The sequence below is a fragment of the Microtus pennsylvanicus genome, chromosome 10 (assembly GCF_037038515.1).
Source record: "Microtus pennsylvanicus isolate mMicPen1 chromosome 10, mMicPen1.hap1, whole genome shotgun sequence".
NCBI classification, from domain to species: domain Eukaryota; kingdom Metazoa; phylum Chordata; class Mammalia; order Rodentia; family Cricetidae; genus Microtus; species Microtus pennsylvanicus.
In genome coordinates, this window is record NC_134588.1 from 78,489,487 (window position 1) to 78,508,545 (window position 19,059).

The 19,059-nt window shown below is 41.5% G+C and overlaps 1 protein-coding gene across 2 annotated transcripts in view; it reads right to left on the reverse strand.

The window, feature by feature from the left end:
- Grid1 (glutamate ionotropic receptor delta type subunit 1) overlaps positions 1-19,059 on the reverse strand; it is a 759,372-nt gene that overhangs the window by 260,827 nt on the left and 479,486 nt on the right. For both annotated transcript variants that reach the window (XM_075988693.1, XM_075988692.1), the window contains exon 6: positions 2,209-2,379. In XM_075988693.1, the coding sequence (XP_075844808.1) occupies positions 2,209-2,379 (171 nt within the window). The remainder of the gene's footprint in view (positions 1-2,208; positions 2,380-19,059) is intronic.

Sequence of the window (19,059 nt, forward strand, 5' to 3'; positions counted from 1 at the left end):
AGGCAGCTGAATGAGGGATGTGGGCAGTGAGAAGCACAAAGCTGGAGGGGATGTAACTGCTCTCCTATACAAGGTGATGTTTTTAGCTGCCCAAATACAGGTACGTGGGCATCTTCAGCCTTTCTGTGGACACTTTTACTATACTGGCCACCTCTCCCATACTGATGGCTTTCCTAACAGCTCAGTCCTGTTCTACACAATTTCCACAAGTTCTCTCATTTACTTTTGATAATGATCCTCTACGGTAGGAGATTTTCATGTCTTGGATTGACAATGCAAGAAACAGAGGCACAGAATAGCAAATGAATATTAATTGACTAAACAGTAATGGTGGTGTTGGCGGCACAACTGCCATAAACAGGTCTCTAGGGTTTTGTTCTTTATTTTTCCTCCTTAGGTGGTACCTGTGTCTCAGAAAGAACAGGGACAGGGAGGAGCCCTGAAGTGTGCGGCTCAGAGCCTTTGTTACAAGTGTGGGTAATCACCACTTTAGTATGCCATCAACTGAACTTCCCCTCATCCCCCAAAATCCCCTTGTTCTCTTCCAGAGAGCAGGCTCTTTGTACCTACCAGGCCTGAACTCCTTACAGGTACCAACTCATAGCAAGAAGAGCCATTGTGAACTTTGACAAGTGTAGACCTTTTTCCTCTGCCACATCCTGTACTGCCCCTGTCTGTGCGACTGAAAGTGGCCCTCCTTTGGGGAAAACTGAAGTAGTTCACGTAATGAAAACTGGAAAATAGGTAGAGGGATAGGAGGTAGGAAAGGGACCAGGATGACAGAGGCTGCAGAGGAATAAAACACATCAAGGGAGCGGGAACCTGGGAGATCATCAAGGGAAGGAGAGCCATGAACTTAGGTCCAGCCAGCAAAAACATTCCCCTCTCCCCATGACAGAATGGGGACACTCATACAGCCCAGCCCCTTGTCCAACTTTGCACTTATCCACATGGACAGGGCGAATAAGCAGACATGCTTCCAGGGAGAGGGGCCCACTTGACCTTTATCATCTCTTCCATTCCCCGGGAAAAAGAAGACAAAACAAAATTATATCATAGGCCTTTCTAGCCCACAGCTCGAAGTCTCTAGTTCATGGCTCTGTCGAGGACCAGTGCTCCAATCTCTTAAGCAAATCCTCACCACCTCGGAAAATCTTAGGTATTCTATCATGCCAATTTGGCCAGTGTGCTCTCTGGCACAGTGGGCACCAAAGGAGGAAAGGTGCTCCAACTGTAACCAGCGTCCCCTGTGTTTCCTGCCCATCGAGAACTAGTTTCTCACGTGTAACATCTACGAGATGGTTTTCTTCTCCTTCTGACAACATAAGATTATAGAGTTGGATTCTATGCTTTCACAAATAAAATATTTCTAGAGCCCACCCAAGATTCCCATGGTCCCCTCTCCATTATGAAGGTCCTCTGATGTGGAGACACCAAAAGGTCCTAAGCAAGGCTGACACTCATGGGCAGACACAGCCAGCACTGATCCAAACTCCTGATTAAAGATCATCAAGTGTTCTTGTTCATTATATTCCAAATGTTGATGTGGATGCAAGGAAACCAGTGGGCATTTGCCACACTATCTTCCTGTTTTCAAAGATCTACACAGCAAACGATCTGTACATAGAACACCTATCTACTATATCAAGGCCACAAGGCTAGAAGATGAAGACCACACATATACCAAGACAGTGACTGAAGTACTAACAAAATGTTTACACCCCCATTTAGGAAGGGGTACAGCAACAGGCGATGCTCTAAACCTGTTCTCTGGCCTTTTTGCTTGGAGGAGATCATGCAGATGTGCCAAGGCTGTGCCAAATGTTTTAAAAGCATGGTGTCTGTGTAAGTGACTTCTTACAAGAAAAAATGCAAGGAAGTCTCCATCTCCAGCCCTGCCACAAAGCACTCAGAATAGAGGCCTAAGAGACAGCAATCTATCCTACCCCAATCATGTAAGCTTTAAATACCAGAGGTAACCGGTGAGTTAATAAGGCCTTGCCTGCTAGTACCAAGATTAATTACCACTAATGCTACGAGACACTTGTGTCCAGCTGACTGGTTTCCATTTCAGCCAATTACAGTATTTTAGTCATTAAAGTGGGTGGGTAACTGTGCTCAGCTAGAGCCCAGCATGCCCAGCATGTCTCCTGTCTTAGACCAAGGGTGTGGTAGGTGACCTGCATGGAGGAGACACTGTGCACTGACCTGCAGCATTTGGAGGTAGCCTTCCTGTGGATCACAGAGCAGGGAAGAGATGCGATGGTTGTTCCTCATGCATTTCTGGTTGTCCTTTGCAGATGGGAAGATTTGTCGGACCACGGTCATCCTGCCAAGGGCACTGTGGACCAGATCCAGGATCTCGGGGTCACTGATTTCCTAAAGAAATAACCAGATCCATGCTTATACCCTCATGAATAAAAAAGCCAGTAGGAGGCATCCAGGCCAAAAGCCCAAACAGTTAATGCTGAAGACATCAAAGGATTAGGTCCAGGCTCTACAATTCATTAGCTGATTCTTTACATAAAATACTTACCATCCTTTAGGTCCAAACAGCATTATTCAACATTCCCTCTGAGAGCGGTCTGGTCTGTAGTGTTGCCAAGGTATAGTAGAGTCAAATATGATCCTTTACTGGGGAGCATACTGATTCTGCTAGATCTTGGCACACCAGGAGTTTTACATGCATCCATTAATGCCATACTCAAAAAACAACCCTAGAAACTCTATGGGGGGGGGGGATCCAATTATTATGACATTTCGTTCTCAAGCTTAGGAATTGAAAAGGGAGCTGCTTATAGGCATATCACTCCAAACGAAGCTTCTACAAGAAATCAGCCTTAAACTGAGCCTAAGAATAAACATAGGTAAAGAAAGTGTGTGTGTGTGTGTGTGTGTGTGTGTGTGTGTCTGTCTGTCTGTCTGTCTGTCTGTCTGTCTGTGTCTGTGCACGTGAGTGCATGCGTGCATGTGTGTGAGTGCTTGTGTTGAGGGCAAAGTGCAGAGCTGGGACCCTGGTGCTATAAAGACTACAGCAAGTAGATACACTTGGCTCCATGTAGAGGCATCAATGGAGGAGAAGAAGATGGAAAGTTAGGGTCCATCCATTCCACTTCAAACAAACAACAACAGCAACAGAGAAAGCAGGCATTTTCCATAGCGGTAGCAATGAGCTTGAAAAATTTTAGGGACAAATACACTATAATCAGAATGGCCTTTTTGAAAATTTCTGGTTGTTTTCTGGAGCAAGGATTGGAGAGGAACAAACAGAGGAGGTGGAGGCAGAGAAGAGAGGGCAAGGCTTCACAGCTGGGCCCACAACTGAGCTACAAACAAAGACATGGAAACCAATATTCACCCAGTGTTCCAGAAGTGGAGCAGGCAGACTAAGGACATCCCAGGCTCACTGTCTCTGAGAAATTACTACATCAACGCTTGGCTCCAAGTCAACATTTTAACTAAAATTAGTTGTATTTTAAAATAATCTTTAAATCTTCCTCTTACAGATGAGCCATTCTAGTTTTGAGGCCCTGTGACAGTACAAATGGAGCCAGCCAGGCAGGAAATTAGTGGTTGGGATTTCAAAATCATTTAAATGAGAGCATAACATTTTAAGGGCTAAGGTGCTAAATCAAGCATTTAGGGTCTGTCTTGGGTTTGCCTCTGTGTATCTGTGAAGCCCGGTCAGTTGACAGCACTTGCTAGATTGGGAAGAACAAAGCACAAAGACCCATCTTCTCTTAGTGTTGATTCCTAAGTGTACTGAGCTAACTGATCTCAAAAAAGTCAAAATGCTATTTAGTGTGGATCTACACCCATGCCAGAGAAATTTATATTCATGATGGATTGGGACCAAGAGGTAACCAGAAGTGAAGAAATCGGTCAGAAAGGACATTCCCTGTAAACAGAGAGCTTCAAAGTGGGCAGAGCTGGACATGTGCACTCGGTTCTGTTCTAGCAGCCCTGGGAGCAAGGTCCTTCTGAGATCACAGGCTAGAGGATGAGAGAAATCACAGCCTAATCTCAAGGGGATGAGGGATGTCAGAAAGAGGAACAAGTAGGCCGTTTACTTTGCCTAAACTAGAAGCAGAGAGAACTTGGGGAGGGAATTTCCTATCTAGAAAATGCATGATGCTAGCCAGGCACAGGGGCTCACGCTTACCATTCCAGCATTAGGGACATTGAAGGAGAAGAGTTGCTGCAAGTTCAAGGCCATCCTGGGCTACCTAGTCAGTTATGGGCCACCCTGGCCTAGAGTGAGATTCCACAGACAAATAAACAAATCAGCAGAAGGGAGGAAATAAGGAACGCAAGTGTCATGAAACACAAAAGTGGATTTGTGAATAAAGGTGTTAGAGACAACACAACTGTAAATCAAAAACAATGTGTCTCATAACATTTATTCTTCCCACATATTCTTGATAGAAAAATGCCTATAGAGGCAACAGCCATTTTATAAAAAAAAAATCCTTTTACTAAGACTCTCCTGCTTTTTCAACTGCCAGGAGGACAAGCAGAAATACTCAGTTCTCACCACCACACTCTAGGCACATTTTGGAAATTTGTTATGGATTTGACCTACATGGTGACCCAGTACTTTCAAGGCCAACTGGCTTCTTCACCTATAGTGAGTAGCTAAGTCATACTGTGCTATGGCCTGTGGTGGGTACTCAATGCTTGCCCCCATTGGCCCTGATTTTCCAACACTTCCTCTTCTATTATGCCTGCCCAGGACCTCATAAAGACATGGCACAGCCTTACGGCAATCTAATAGCTTCCATATGCCTCCCTGGCAGTGGGGATCGGCTGGAACCTTGTATACTTTCCTGTAATCCCTCACCCAGTTCTGCTCCACTGGTCAAGGCTCACAGCATAGTCCCGTGACTCCTATCCCACTCCCTGTGCTTCTAGACTATCCTTCTTGTCCAATCCGGAGATATCTGCAAGGAAGACCTGGGAGTCCACTCAGTTATTTACAGACAGATAAAAAGGTTGAATTCCGTCCTTGCCCTAATTCTGAATAAAGATGAGCAGTCCATTCTAGCAGCTGCACGCCAGGATCTACTCCTGTCTGGCTAGCCCTGATGTTAGCAGAATGTATGCTAATATCCCATTGTAAGAGACCCCAAACTCTAGACTTCCTGTACAGAGGAAAATATAAGCAGCCAATTTAAATGGGCAGCTGGGAGGGCAAACTTGTCCCAGTTCAGCACACATTCATAGTGCTGATGATAAAGGGAAGCAGCAGGGCAATGTGCAAGCAGCACTGTGGAGTCAACAAGTAGAGGAGAAAGGAAAAAAAGGCAATGCATCATATGATGCTCTCAGGAGTTCAAAGGAGCCAAACAGGCTTCAATTTTTATACATTCTAAGTTATAGTTTTCACTGTGAGATAAGCCTAATCATTTTGTACATTAAATATGAACAACAAAATGAATTCACTGTATCTTCAATCAAACTAAGAAGTAAAATGATGCCCACATTAAGATGCTGGATGGTTTCTCATGCCCACTCCTCCCGTCTAGCCACAAGCAGCATCTGTCACATAAGCATATATTCCACGTAGCTTAGGCTTGTATATGTTGCACAATATGGATCCTTCTTGATCATGTTTTAGCATCATGTTTTTCATATGCTGCTGTACATTAGAGTCATCTGGGAACTTGGTAACTGTACAGGAAAGCAGCCCTATTACACCTCAAGGAGGAAACACTCTGGGCTCTCCATGAGCACTCTAAATAATTTCCCAATAGTCATCTGCTTGCTCATGGGATGGAGAAATGGCTCAGTGCTTAGAAGCCAGAACCCATGTGGAAACTCGTAACCATCTGTAACTCCAAATCCGGTGACTCCAATTCCCTTGTCTGGACCTGAAGGTACTGCAAGCATATAGTGCACATACATACATGTAGGCAAAACACATACGAAGTAGAAATAAATAATTATTTAAAAATGAAACAGCTAGCCAAACATTAGAGTTCTGAGGTTTATCCATGGCAATGGGAGTGGCTCTGAGTTAATTTTTGTGCGTGACAATAGTATATGACAAAGTCATCATTTATTCATCCATTGTTGATAATGTTTAGGATGCTTCATTTGTTGGCTTCTATGAACAATTTCCTATGCACCTTCATGTACTTATGCAAGAATTTCTCTTGTATATATCATATACCTAGGATTGTAGAATCCTGATAAGAGACTAGGAAGGAGGCTGGAGAGATGGCTTCAAAGTTAAGAGCACTGGCTGCTCTTCCAGAGAAGCAGGGTTCAAATTCCCAGCACCCACATGGTGGCTCACTGTGTGTTAACTTCAGCTCCAGAAAATCTAAATCCACTTCTGGTCTCCCTAGGCACCTAGTGCTATGGATATACAGACATTCATTACATGCAGACAAAAAATCAAACAAAGAAATAAATATAACTTTTAAAAAAGAATAGGAACATGCTCAAATTTATTAGAAAGTGTCAAATTCCTAATGGAGTTGTACCAATTTATAATCGTGTATGGCAAAGGAGCATTAGTCTTGCCTACTTACCCACACCTTATATATTATATGACTTCCTAAGATTTGCCAGTCTCATGAGTATGGATTGGAATAATGCTGGGGTTTGTTTTTGTTATCTTAACTCTTAATATGGTTGAGTATCTCTCATGCATTTCTGAATCATTTATGTCTCTTTTCCTGTATTTGTGGGTTGTTAAATTTCCATTGGGCAAATTTCTTGCATAGTGATTTATGGTTCTCTTGTTTTTAAATTTATTCTAAATAAGGCTTGTCATGTGCTACAAACATCTTCTCCAAGGAAAGGGATGTTTGGGTCAGGCTTTAAACTCTTCTAAGCTTAGGCCTAGACAGTCTTGCTCTGTGGGTGCTGTGCATACCTGCTTTACATGGTATTGCTATACAGTTGCTGGTGTCAAATACCTGTTGGCAGGTCCTTTAGATCAGGACTTTATTTATTCTTGAATTCTGCCTGTGTTTTCTTCACATATTTTAAAGACTTGTTATTAGCTGTATACAAGATTATAAGTCTAGCTTCCTGTTGAGCTGGTGGTTTTATTAGTATTTAAATATCCTCTTTATATCTAAAAATGCATCTTGCCTTATAGTTTCCTGTGTCTGTGGTTACTATAGCTATACTATTTGTATAAAGGTTATTTATCCACATTTTTCATAGCCGTTTTTCCTTTTATTTTTATCTGCCTTATGTTTGAGTGATGTGGGAGTCCCATCTGTGTGCTATGATTACCATTAATTAATAAAGACACTGCCTTGGCCTATTGATAGGGCAGAACTAAGGAAGGCAGAGAGGGAGATGCTATGGAACCGCCAGAGTCAGACATGCTGAAACTTTGCTCGTAAGACACTGCCACGTAGCGATGTACAGATTAATATAAATGGGTTAAATTGACATAAGAGTTAGCCAATAAGAAGCTAGAGCTAATGGGCTAAGTAGTGATTTAATTAATACAGTTTCTGTGTGGTTATCTCAGGGCTGAGCAGCCAAGAATGACCAAACGGCCTCTCTCCTTGCAACATCTAAGTTGGAATACCTGTAAACAAAATACACTAGAAATATTCATACCTGTACCTGAAATGTAAGTAGAAATTATAATCATTTATACTGATTATGATTATTTACATATTTGGATTTATTTCTATCATATTATTTGCTTTATAAATTTTGCTCTTTGTTACCATTTTTCCAAACTTGTAATGATTTTTTTTACTATTTCCAATTATTTATGTTTTAGAAAATTAGATTTTTTATATTAGCTTTTATTATTTTTCTTACCTATTTAAATAGATATATTTAGGTGTGAAATTGTTCAGTATTTACTTTTCTTCCTCGGTGCTTATACCCAATTTCCAGAAGACCAGCAAATGTTCCAAAAATGTCCAGCATTTAATTCTGTCTTTCTTTATGATCTTCCAGTGCACAATATCCCAATTGTTTTATAAAAGTACTTATATAAAATCTGTATAATTGGAACTTGTGTATGTATTGGTTACATATTCTTTTCTGGACTTCAGGCCTTACATTTGACATCTTTCTCCTTTGTCCAAAGTACATCATTGCAAATGCCCTTTCATGTAAATTGTTGATGATAAATCCAACTAACAGTATCAACAGCATTCTAAAGTCCAAAACCCAAGGTCCTTTCTCAGGCCTAAAGCAAACTATAAAATCAAAATACAAGTTACACATTTCCAGTTTACAGTGACAGACAGCAAATATTTCCATTCAGAATGGGAGCTTAGCAAAGAAAGATCAGGCCAAAGCAAGACCAAATCCAACAAGGAAAATAACAGTGTCTCTAATATCTGTGGTTCTTTATGATATTATATAACATCTTGTGGTTCTTTGCCATAATGTAACATCAATAGTCTCCAGTCTTCCTAGGAGAGTCCTTTCTCTCCTCTAAAGTCTCATAAGCTGGGTCACCATTATCTGATATTTCTTTTGACATTCTGAGCTTCCATTCTTCTAGCAGAATAGCCCAATGAATGCTGTTTTACATTTAGCATTCCAGGGTTTCTCTAGCCTACAGCTTCAAACTCTTCTAAGTTCTTCCTTAAAATAATTTCTAAAAAGTCCACCAAACATGAAGTCAGACTTCTCCTAGTTAGGCAGCTGAGAGACAAATAAAGATGCTGTCCATTTACTTTGTCTTTTTAATCACTCTAGAAGGCCAGTCCACAGGATAGTGCTGCCCACATTCAGCATGGGTCCTTCTTGCTTCTTCAGTTAAACCTCACTAAATGTCCTCACAGATATACCAAGCCATAAGCGACCCCCAAAACTCCACCAAAGAACTTTTACAGCTGATAAACAGCTTTAGTAATGTGGCAGGCTACAACATCGACTCCAAAAAATCAGTCTCCCTCTTATACACAAAGAATAAGGAAGCAGAGAGGGAAATCAGAGAAGCTTCTCCATTCACGATAGCCACAAACAGCATAAAATATCTTGGGGTAAATCTAACCAAGGAAGTGAAAGATCTATATGACAAGAACTTTAAGGCATTGAAGAAAGAAATTGAAGAGGATACCAAAAAATGGATGGACATCCCTTGCTCTTGGATTGGGAGGATCAACATAGTAAAAATGGCAATTCTACCAAAGGCAATTTATAGATTTAATGCAATCCCCATCAAGATCCCATCAAAATTCTTCACAGATCTGGAGAGGACAATAATCAACTTTATATGGAAAAACAAAAAACCCAGGATAGCCAAAACAATCCTATACAATAAAGGATCTTCTGGAGGCATTACCATCCCTGACTTCAAACTCTATTACAGAGCTACAGTAATGAAAACAGGGTGGTACTGGCATAAAAACAGAGAAGTCGACCAATGGAATCGTATAGAAGACCCGGATTTTATCCCACAAACCTATGAACACCTCATTTTCGATAAAGGAGCTAAAAGTATACAATGGAAGAAAGAAAGCATCTTCAACAAATGGTGCTGGCACAACTGGATGTCAACCTGTAGAAGAATGAAAATAGACCCATATCTATCACCGTGCACAAAACTCAAGTCCAAATGGATTAAAGACCTCAATATCAGCCCGAACACACTGAACCTGATAGAAGAGAAAGTGGGAAATACCCTACAACAGATGGGCACAGGTGATCGCTTCTTAGGTATAACCCCAGAAGCACAGACAGTAAGGGCAACATTGAATAAATGGGACCTACTAAAACTGAGAAGCTTCTGTAAAGCAAAGGACATTGTCACTAAGACACAAAGGCAACCTACTGACTGGGAGAAGATCTTCACCAACCCCGCAACAGACAAAGGTCTGATCTCCAAAATATATAGAGAACTCAAGAAACTAGACTTTAAAATGCTAATTGACCCAATTAAAAAATGGGGCACTGAACTGAACAGAGAATTCTCAACAGAAGAAGTTCAAATGGCCAAAAGACACTTAAGGTCCTGCTCAATTTCCTTAGCAATCAGGGAAATGCAAATCAAAACAACTTTGAGATATCATCTTACACCTGCCAGAATGGCTAAAATAAAAAACTCCAATGATAGCCTTTGCTGGAGAGGCTGTGGATGAAGGGGTACCCTCATCCATTGCTGGTGGGAATGCAATCTTGTGCAACCACTGTGGAAGTCAGTGTTTCGGTTTCTCAGGAAATTCGGGATCAACCTACCCCTGGACCCAGCAATACCACTCTTGGGAATTTACCCAAGAGATGCTCTATCACATGTCAAAAGCATTTGTTCAACTATGTTCATAGCAGTATTATTTGTGATAGCCGGAACCTGGAAACAACCTAGATGCCCTTCAATGGAAGAATGGATGAAGAAAGTATGGAATATATACACACTAGAGTACTACGCTGCGGTAAAAAAACAATGAGTTCTCTAATCTTGCATGCAAATGGATGGAAATAGAAAACACTATCCTGAGTGAGTTATCCCAGACACAAAAAGATGAACATGGGATGTACTCACTCATAATTGGTTTCTAGCCATAAATAGGGGTCACGGAGTCTACAATAGGCGAACCTAAAGAAGCTGAGTAAGAAGGTGAACCCAAGGAAAAACATATAGTTATCCTCTTGGATAAGGGAAGTAAACAAAATTGCCGGGGAGAAAAGTGGGATCTTGGGGGTGGGGTGGGATGGGGGTAAGGGGAGATGGGGAGAGAAAAGGTAGAAGGGAAGGAGGGGGGACTTGGGGAAACAGGAGGATCGGGATAAAGGAAGGTTGGATAGGGGAGCACGGAACCACAATTCTTAGTTAAGGGACCCACTTTAGGGTGGGCAGGAGAATTGACATTAGAGGGGCTCCCAGATGCCCAAGCTGAGGTCCCCAGTTAGTTCCTTGGGCAGCTGAGGATAGGGAACCTGAAATGACCCTATCCTAGAGCAATACTGATGAATATCTTGCATATCATCCTAGAACTTTCATCTGGCGACGGATGGAGATAGAGACAGAGACCCACACTGGAGCACTGGACTGAGCTCCCAAGGTCCCAATGAGGAGCAGAAGGAGGGAGAACATGAGCAAAGAAGTCAGGACCACTAGGGGTGCACCCACCCACTGAGACAGTGGAGCTGATCTACTGGGAGCTCACCAAGGCCAGCTGGACTGCTACCAAAAAAGCATGGGATAAAACTGGACTCTCTGAACATGGCGAACAATGAGGGCTGATGAGACGCCAAAGACAATGGCACGTGGTTTTGATCCTACGCAATCTGCTGGCTTGGTGGGAGCCTAGCCAGTTTGGATGTTCACCTTCCTAGATATGGACGGAGGGGGGAGGACCTAGGACTTACCACAGGACAGGGAACCCTGACTGCTCTTTGGACTGGAGAGGGAGGGGAAGAGGAGTGGGGGGAAGGGGAGAGGGGTGGGAGGAGGGGGAGAAGAGTGGGAGGAGGGGGAGAAGAGTGGGAGGAGGGGGAAGGAAATGGGAGGCTGGGAGGAGGTGGAAATTTGTTTTTTTCTTTCTTTATTGTCCTTTTATCAATAAAAAAAATAAGGAAAAAAAAAGAAATGCAACCCTTAAGAGATTCTAAATCCCAGCCAGCTAGACATTAAAATTAATAATCACAGTTTCTCTTTTTGTACAGTCCCTTGACTGCCTCCCATAAAGATGCAAGGTAAGGAAGGCATTTACAAACCATCTGAATAATCCAAAGTCCTCACTTCAAGATCATTAATTTCATGGCATTTGTAAAAGGCTTTATGCTAAGAAACATTCACGGGTTTCAGGGTTGGCCTGGAATCTCTCTGGAGGGCATCATTCGACTGTGATAAACATTCTATTGGTAAACTGCCATGCCCTGCTTAAACCTGTTGACAGACTTGGAGCAAAGAGGGCTGTCTTGTCCCAGACTCCAGAATGTTGAATTCAAGTGTCCAAAATTCTCTGTCCTAGAGCAGACTGGTTCCCTAACTCTGGGACAGAAAGAAAGAAAAACAGCAAATGGCTATGGGGGGTTAAGATGTTGTACCTTTGAGAACAGCTGGAAAAGAAACCATTCCCAACAGAGGTTACTGTTGTTTATCCCATCGTATAAAGATGTTTGTGGAGAGAACAGGAAGCCAGTTCATCCGTGGAGGGAGCGCTCGGCAGTGCCTAGAAACCTCTCAACAAGGGCCCAGCACAGGGAGGTTTCCTCGGGCTTTGCTGAGGACTTCTATTGGTTTCCTAAGCATCTGGTTTAAGGGTGTTCCTGTGCTTCCTCTCCCAGTAGGATCCCTCCAGCTGTTTGTGCTGCATGTTGTAAGCAGCAAATTTAATGACCGTTTGCTCTCTATCTGCTGCTTCTGTCTAGCTGATATTTGTTACCCATTCTTTTGTTTTTACTCTTTGTTTTTTATTTTCAAATCACCCATTTGAAACTGCAAGTATGGCCACTGTTACCAAGCTTGGGGTGCCAGTTTGTTCCCCAAGAGGCAGATATGGATACCCATCCTCAATAAGCTGATCAGAATAGCCAAGTTAATAGCAAAGGGGAGGATTCATTCAATATGGCCACATTGAAGAGGTACAAAGAAGTCTGGTAAGCACCTTTAGTCTGCCTTCTGGGTCCTCAAATGAGGTCAAAGTGCAAAAAAAGGACTAGGCATACACACACATCTAAGTAGTCCTGGTAAGGGCATGGCCCTACCTACCTTCAACCTATTATTGCCAGAGGCTATAATGCTTTTTTTCCAAGAGAAGGATTTTCACTCAGTCTGACTCAGCTTTTTCTCCTCCTATAATAAGATTCCAAGGGAAATTACTATTTCTTGGGACCCTTTCTTTTAGTAGTCTGATAGCTAAAGTGTCTCTTTAGAATATATTCATTTCTGCCAAAGAAACACCACTGTTGATAATTCTCCATGCGGGACATCTGCTTACCATGTACAGACCACTAAAGTCATTTGCAAATGGTCTGTGCTCTCTGAATAGAGCCTAGGCTGTCCTTTGTCTTTGATGCTGTCACTATATGAACTTTTTATTTATCGTTCTTGATTCTAGATCAGACTAGATTTCTTTCAGTGCTCTTCAAGAGTAATCAGCCATGATATCATTTCCTACTTTAAGATTCTAATGCCCGTTCTTTTCTCAAAAGTACATTAAATATTGCTATTCTGTTTTCCTTATGTCTCCATCACTATTTCATTTCAGACTATACTTCAGATAACCCCTTCATAAGTTATACTGCACCAATTATTTCTCTTTGAACAACTTGACACTTAGGTTTCCAACTACTAGTTATTACATTTGGTGACCAGTCCATTCCTTTCTGAATTTGGTTTTCTTTGAGTCTTTTGTTCTTTGCTCACATAATACAGTCTCTATTTTTGAAACATACTTATTCTATGTTACATAATATATACTAGATCTCATCATATAAACTTCTTCTTTACTGCCTCTTCTTCTTCATCCTCCTGACTTCTCTCCATATACATATAATTTTCCATAAAATGCCTTTAGGAGTTTGTAAGCATTTATTTTGAAAGTCAACTTGTCACAATCTAGAATAACCTCAAAAGTCTCCATCCACTGAGAGATTATCCAGATCAAGCTGGTCTGTAGGCACATCTACAGAGGTCTTGACTTTGAAAGTCCAGTGTGCATCTAAGCATTCCCAGGGCAGGGGGGTCTGAACTGCAAATGAATAAGGGACACTGGCTAAGAGCCAAGTAAGAAGACAGCGCTGGTGTGTTAGTGCCTTTCTGCCCCTGACTGTGACTATGACGTGACTAGCTGTCTGAGCTCCTGCCTCTGTGACTTTCCAGCATGGCAGGCTGTAAACCAGAAGAGTGGGCTAAGCACACCCCTTCCTCCCCTAAGCTGCTTTCTCTCGGAGCATTTTATCCCAGCAACAGTAAGGAAACGGATACAGCGCTCTTTGACTCGCATTTACATTGCTTGCTTCTACTCTACATAGAAGAGGTTATCAGCTACTGTACAACCACGGTAAACTAACCTTTCCTCAAACCTCGGCTGGACAACAGAGGTGTTATGAAATTGGGTCACACTTACATGATGTAAGAATGTGTTCCCTTCATTCAGTTCCAAAATCATAATAGGAAATGCTGCTTTGCACCTCCTTCTGCTCTATGCTTTCATTTCTTCCCAGCTCTGATAGAGAGCAGATGTTTCCAGCTGTAGGTGGAACTCTTTCATTAGACACCACACCTGATTGGTCCTTAGCTTGATGTCAGATCTCATATTCCCCAGATAGTCCTCAGGACAAAAACTCAAGGCTTTTACACTTTGACCAACTCACTAAAAGAAAAACTGGAGTTTCCATTTTCATGTTACGTTTGGCCTCATGGTTATTACTCATGAGGCTTTTAGTTAAAAATATTTTAAAATATGCTATATTCAGCTATTTGGGGGGCCCTTTTCCCTTTGGAAGTGTTATTCAGACTAATCTTTCATAAAAACATACTATTAAACTTTTCCTTTTTTTTTGCTTCTACTTTCTTTTTTTTATTTTTATTTATTTATTTATTAAAGATTTCTGTCTCTTCCCCACCACCGCCTCCCATTTCCCTCCCCTTCCCCCAATTAAGTCCCCCCCTCAGCCCGAAAACCAATCAGGGTTCTGTCCTGTGGGGAAGTCCAAGGAACCCCCACCTCCATCCAGGTCTAGCAAGTTGAGCATCCAAACTGCCTAGGCTCCCACAAAGCCAGTGCGTGCAGTAGGATCAGAAACCCATTGCCATTGTTCTTGAGTTCTCAGTAGTCCTCATTGTCTGCTATGTTCAGAGAGTCCGGTTATGGGATTTAAATTCTTTGTTTGTGATCCTATTCTTTTATTCTGAGGCATATGTCTGTGTTTCAAACTGCTCCCCATATGCCCTAGCTGTGTGGCTGGTTGAAGTTGAGAAATCATTTTAGTATTACAACTCATATTTGTTGCATTCGATTTCCCTTTCCTAACTTTATTGATACTAACACTATTTTAAGAGGGTGTAAACTGAGCACACCTTACACCTCATCTCTGTATCATGGATGCAAGAAGATAAACATTGTAAGGTCCTACCTGACCATATCTTTTCCCAAAAATATCCCCATCTGTTACCATCTTCTCCTACAGCCTAGGAGGTTTCACCCATAAATTCTCTTTCCTATTATTCACTGGACTAAGATAGATAATCTTTAGAAATAGTTAAAATTTTGAATTTAAAATACTTATGGACAGAAGCTACAGAGAAAGAGAAGAAATATACCGATAGATCTCTTTCTATTTTCAATAGGAGAAGAACTTATTTATAGTTTGATAAAAAAGAATATTATAGTAAGTACAGAGAGATGAGGTTCGGAGCTCCCAGCTAACACAGCTATTGAGCTCTTCTTGCCAGTCCCTGGAAGCAAAACAAGACTGCTTTGTGCCTTGCAACATGCTCCCACGAAAACGTCTATGGATTCGAGAAAGAGTGAGAAATTGCTCCATGCAATGAATAATAAAATTACCCAGGTCTCTGATTCTGCAAGAATGCACACTAGAAGCTTAGAAAAATATGCATTTCAAGTCAAATAAATTATTAAGAAACTCTACAAATCTCTACCCCACTTTCAATGAGTTAAGAGCATAGGAAAGTAAGAGGAATTCTAAAGCAAAGGCAATCCTCACATTTTCCCAGGAGGCACATACTTAATTCACTGATTGAAAGCAAAATTGTCCTTCTCATAGAGCACACGATGGAAGAGAATGAGACCTGATTGCCTCTGTTCCCGAGAAACGTGAGTCTTCAGCCAGGTTCTATGGCTGACTTCACAGGATTTTTTTTATTTCAAAAAAAAAAGGTGCCATATATGAGTACTGTGTGCATTTCCCTGCAGAGAAATCCCTCAGGCTGTACTGGACTTTCAAAGGAAGCCTCTATGCTCCCTCCAAAAAACAAGATGATGAACAATTGATATGGAGGCTAAGAGTGTTTTTAAAGTGCTCCTCGTCACTCACTATGAGAAGAATGAAAATGATAATAACTCCAACAGGATAAGCTGGAGACAAAATAGTATCTGTCAGACTCTGGTACTTTTTCTTACTTCCATTCAGGCCTCTGATGTGATCCTCAGTAAAAAAGGAATCAAAGAAGCAATGGAGCTTATATGGACTACTATGTGGTTATTAAAAGAACAGAATATGATCACTGCGTTGCATTATTATCCACAGACATATACAATATAGCTAAGAAAACAGAAAATAAGTGTACATAAAGATACACATACCAATCCATACACACATACATACACACACATAATAGCATCATGAAAATCCAGCTGTAAAGCACATGCAACCGTTGCAGGAAAGTGGCTAACATTGGGGAATACAAGAAAATAGCAAATCTGCCTATAAGATATCCCCTCCCCATGCTCACTTCATTCCACTGCATGCTTTTCTCCTACTTTGAAGTTTATGGTAATAGAAGGTGAACCTGCACTCTGAATCACAGACACATCTTGTTTGGTCTTCCTTCTTTAGGCGGTGTTAGGCAAGAAGGCATTGTGATCCCATTTCTGATTGTGGAAATGGTAGTTTTTCCTACATAGATTCTGAGAAGGTCTGTAAAACCCTGACAAAATCTACCTTAGATGGCCACTTTCTATGACCTTTCTGAGCCATGGACTGATTTAACCTAAAGGCAAACACATCAAACTGCAGAAAGCAAGGCCCTAAGAGCACTCTTTATATTTATAAACACAAATGCACACACTGAAGAGCTGGGCATGAAACTCAAGACCTCAAGTATTCTAGAATAATGTTCGAACAGTGAACCACATGCCTAGCCCTTGGTTTTTTATTTTGTTTTGTTTCATTTTGTTTTGTTTTGTTTTGTTTTTTGAGACTGAGTCTTATTACATATCACAAACAGGCAACTGTCACTCAACCACTCTTGAACTCACAGCCTTCCTGTCCCTGCTTTGGGGGTCTGGGGGTACCCCTACACCTAGCCTGTGAATCCTACTCCTGGCCTCTTAATCATCATGCCTTGAAACGTTCTGGGATAACTTCTCAACTCCTCAAGAGAGCAGGTTTTGATTTTCCTGTTAGTACATATATAAACAACCAGGATACTATGGGATCCAATAGGATCTGTAACAGGACACAAAGCAGTGTCTCATTGTCTGTGACATGGTCAGTCTCTAAAGATCTGAAGTTTGCAACATTACAAAATTTGAAAGGCAAGAATGTAGGTATTTGCTATATTACTCCTTATAATTTTTCATGCTTCTTAGAAACATTTGACTGAAACCAGACAAAATCACTGCAGAAGTCTTACTCAAGCCAAGACACATAACAAAGAGGGAAAAGCTATAAGGAGATACTTTTAAAAATGGCAATTAAAATTAAGATGTATTTTTTCAAAATATGCATTTTGACAAGTTGGATGCAAAATTCACATATAAATATTCTTTTGTCAGACCTTTAAGACCTTAGCAAAATGTTGGAACCTTCTAATACCAGGGGAATTTATTATTAAGCATTTATATAAATTGCTAAACTCATATTGGACTATGCAGCCACATTATTATTATGTGTTTTGTTCCTCCAAAAGACCCAGATCTACCAAACAGCTGTGTGATATCAGCATTATTCCATCTCTGGGGGAATAATTAAAGTTTATGTCCCCCTTAAGAGCCACGGCATCAGTAATCTCAAGTTAATGATAGTAGAGAAATTTCACAGGCAAGGCTGCCTTGAGAAGTTGAGGAAATACAGGAAGAATTCAATAAAGTAGTGATAAGAGAGTTTGCCTGGCTGAAGTCAATAAGGCTTCAGGAACGTGTGCGCTGCTGAGAATGCTGCTGAGTACTTAGGTCTGGAGGAGCTGAGGCTCCAGAGAGATAAGGACATCTTGATGAGGACAGGGCAAGAGAGCCGCTGCCAGCGCTCAGTGTTGGCACATTTTCTGGACCAGCGACAATGGGTAGAACAACTTCCAAGGAGTTCTACTCTGAGACAGACCCTGCCTCCTTAGCTGTTCCCCATAAACTGATGAGCTGTACATGAATCTCTCCGCTCTATGTAGGATGTGAAAAATTGCAGGTGATCTCCTTACTTCCCAAAATGTGGTCCATGGGACCAATAACATCAACACATTATGGGAACTTGTTGAAAATGCAGAATCTCAGACCTGTGCCTACCTAATAAGAATCAGCATCATAAAAAGATCCCCAGGTGATTCGTGGGTACATTAATGTTTGGTGTGCACTCGTTATTTATGTATAGTGATGGACCGAGAGCACAGAATCTGAAATCAGATAGCTTTGGCCTCCAATCCTAGCTTCACCGCTCTTGAGCTGTATAACTTGAACACAACTTTATATTTCTTTGAAATTCATCTGTAAATGTGAAAACAATCCTTTCATGCATTCTTAGCAGAATTCAGGGGATTTATTTAATGGAACACAATGGGAGCTACCACAGATCTAAAAACAAGCCTCCTATCCTTCCAACTCAAAATCTACAGCTGTCTATGATCTTTGAAAGTCAGTATAGACCTGCTTCAGCCATGCCAAAGTATTCTCTGTTTCCCTCTTACTGCCTCATTGCTCCTGCAGCCTCTATCAAACTCCCAAAGGATGCCAGAACAGACCACGCCAAACTGCATTTGGCTTTGTCCTGTTCCTCATCTCTGATACATCTCCTTGACTCTCTGCCAAGACATCACACCCATAGGGCAACCATTCCACCCCTAAATAAAGTGGGTCATTGTTAAAAATAGAGCACAGCGTCTTTATTTGTAGAAATGAAATAAATGGTCTCTGCTACTACAACTCTGCCTGCCCCCTACCCTAAACTGCTCAGGGAACAGTTAACAGAGTTATGTCCCTGTCCCAATCATCACATCACATCACATCCCCATAGGCTGCCCCAGACAGTCAGCTTGCAACTGGGTCATTCCCTAAAGACCAACACCTGGATGTAGCCACCAAGCAGGTTCCCTGCTTATGGCTGGAAACCAAGTTTCAAGATCTGCTGGTGTATCTAAAGATTCTGTTATCCTGGTAAGAGATACCCAAAGAGAATCAGTGATCTCTGAATGTTGAATAGTTCTTATATTCTACTTTCTTAATT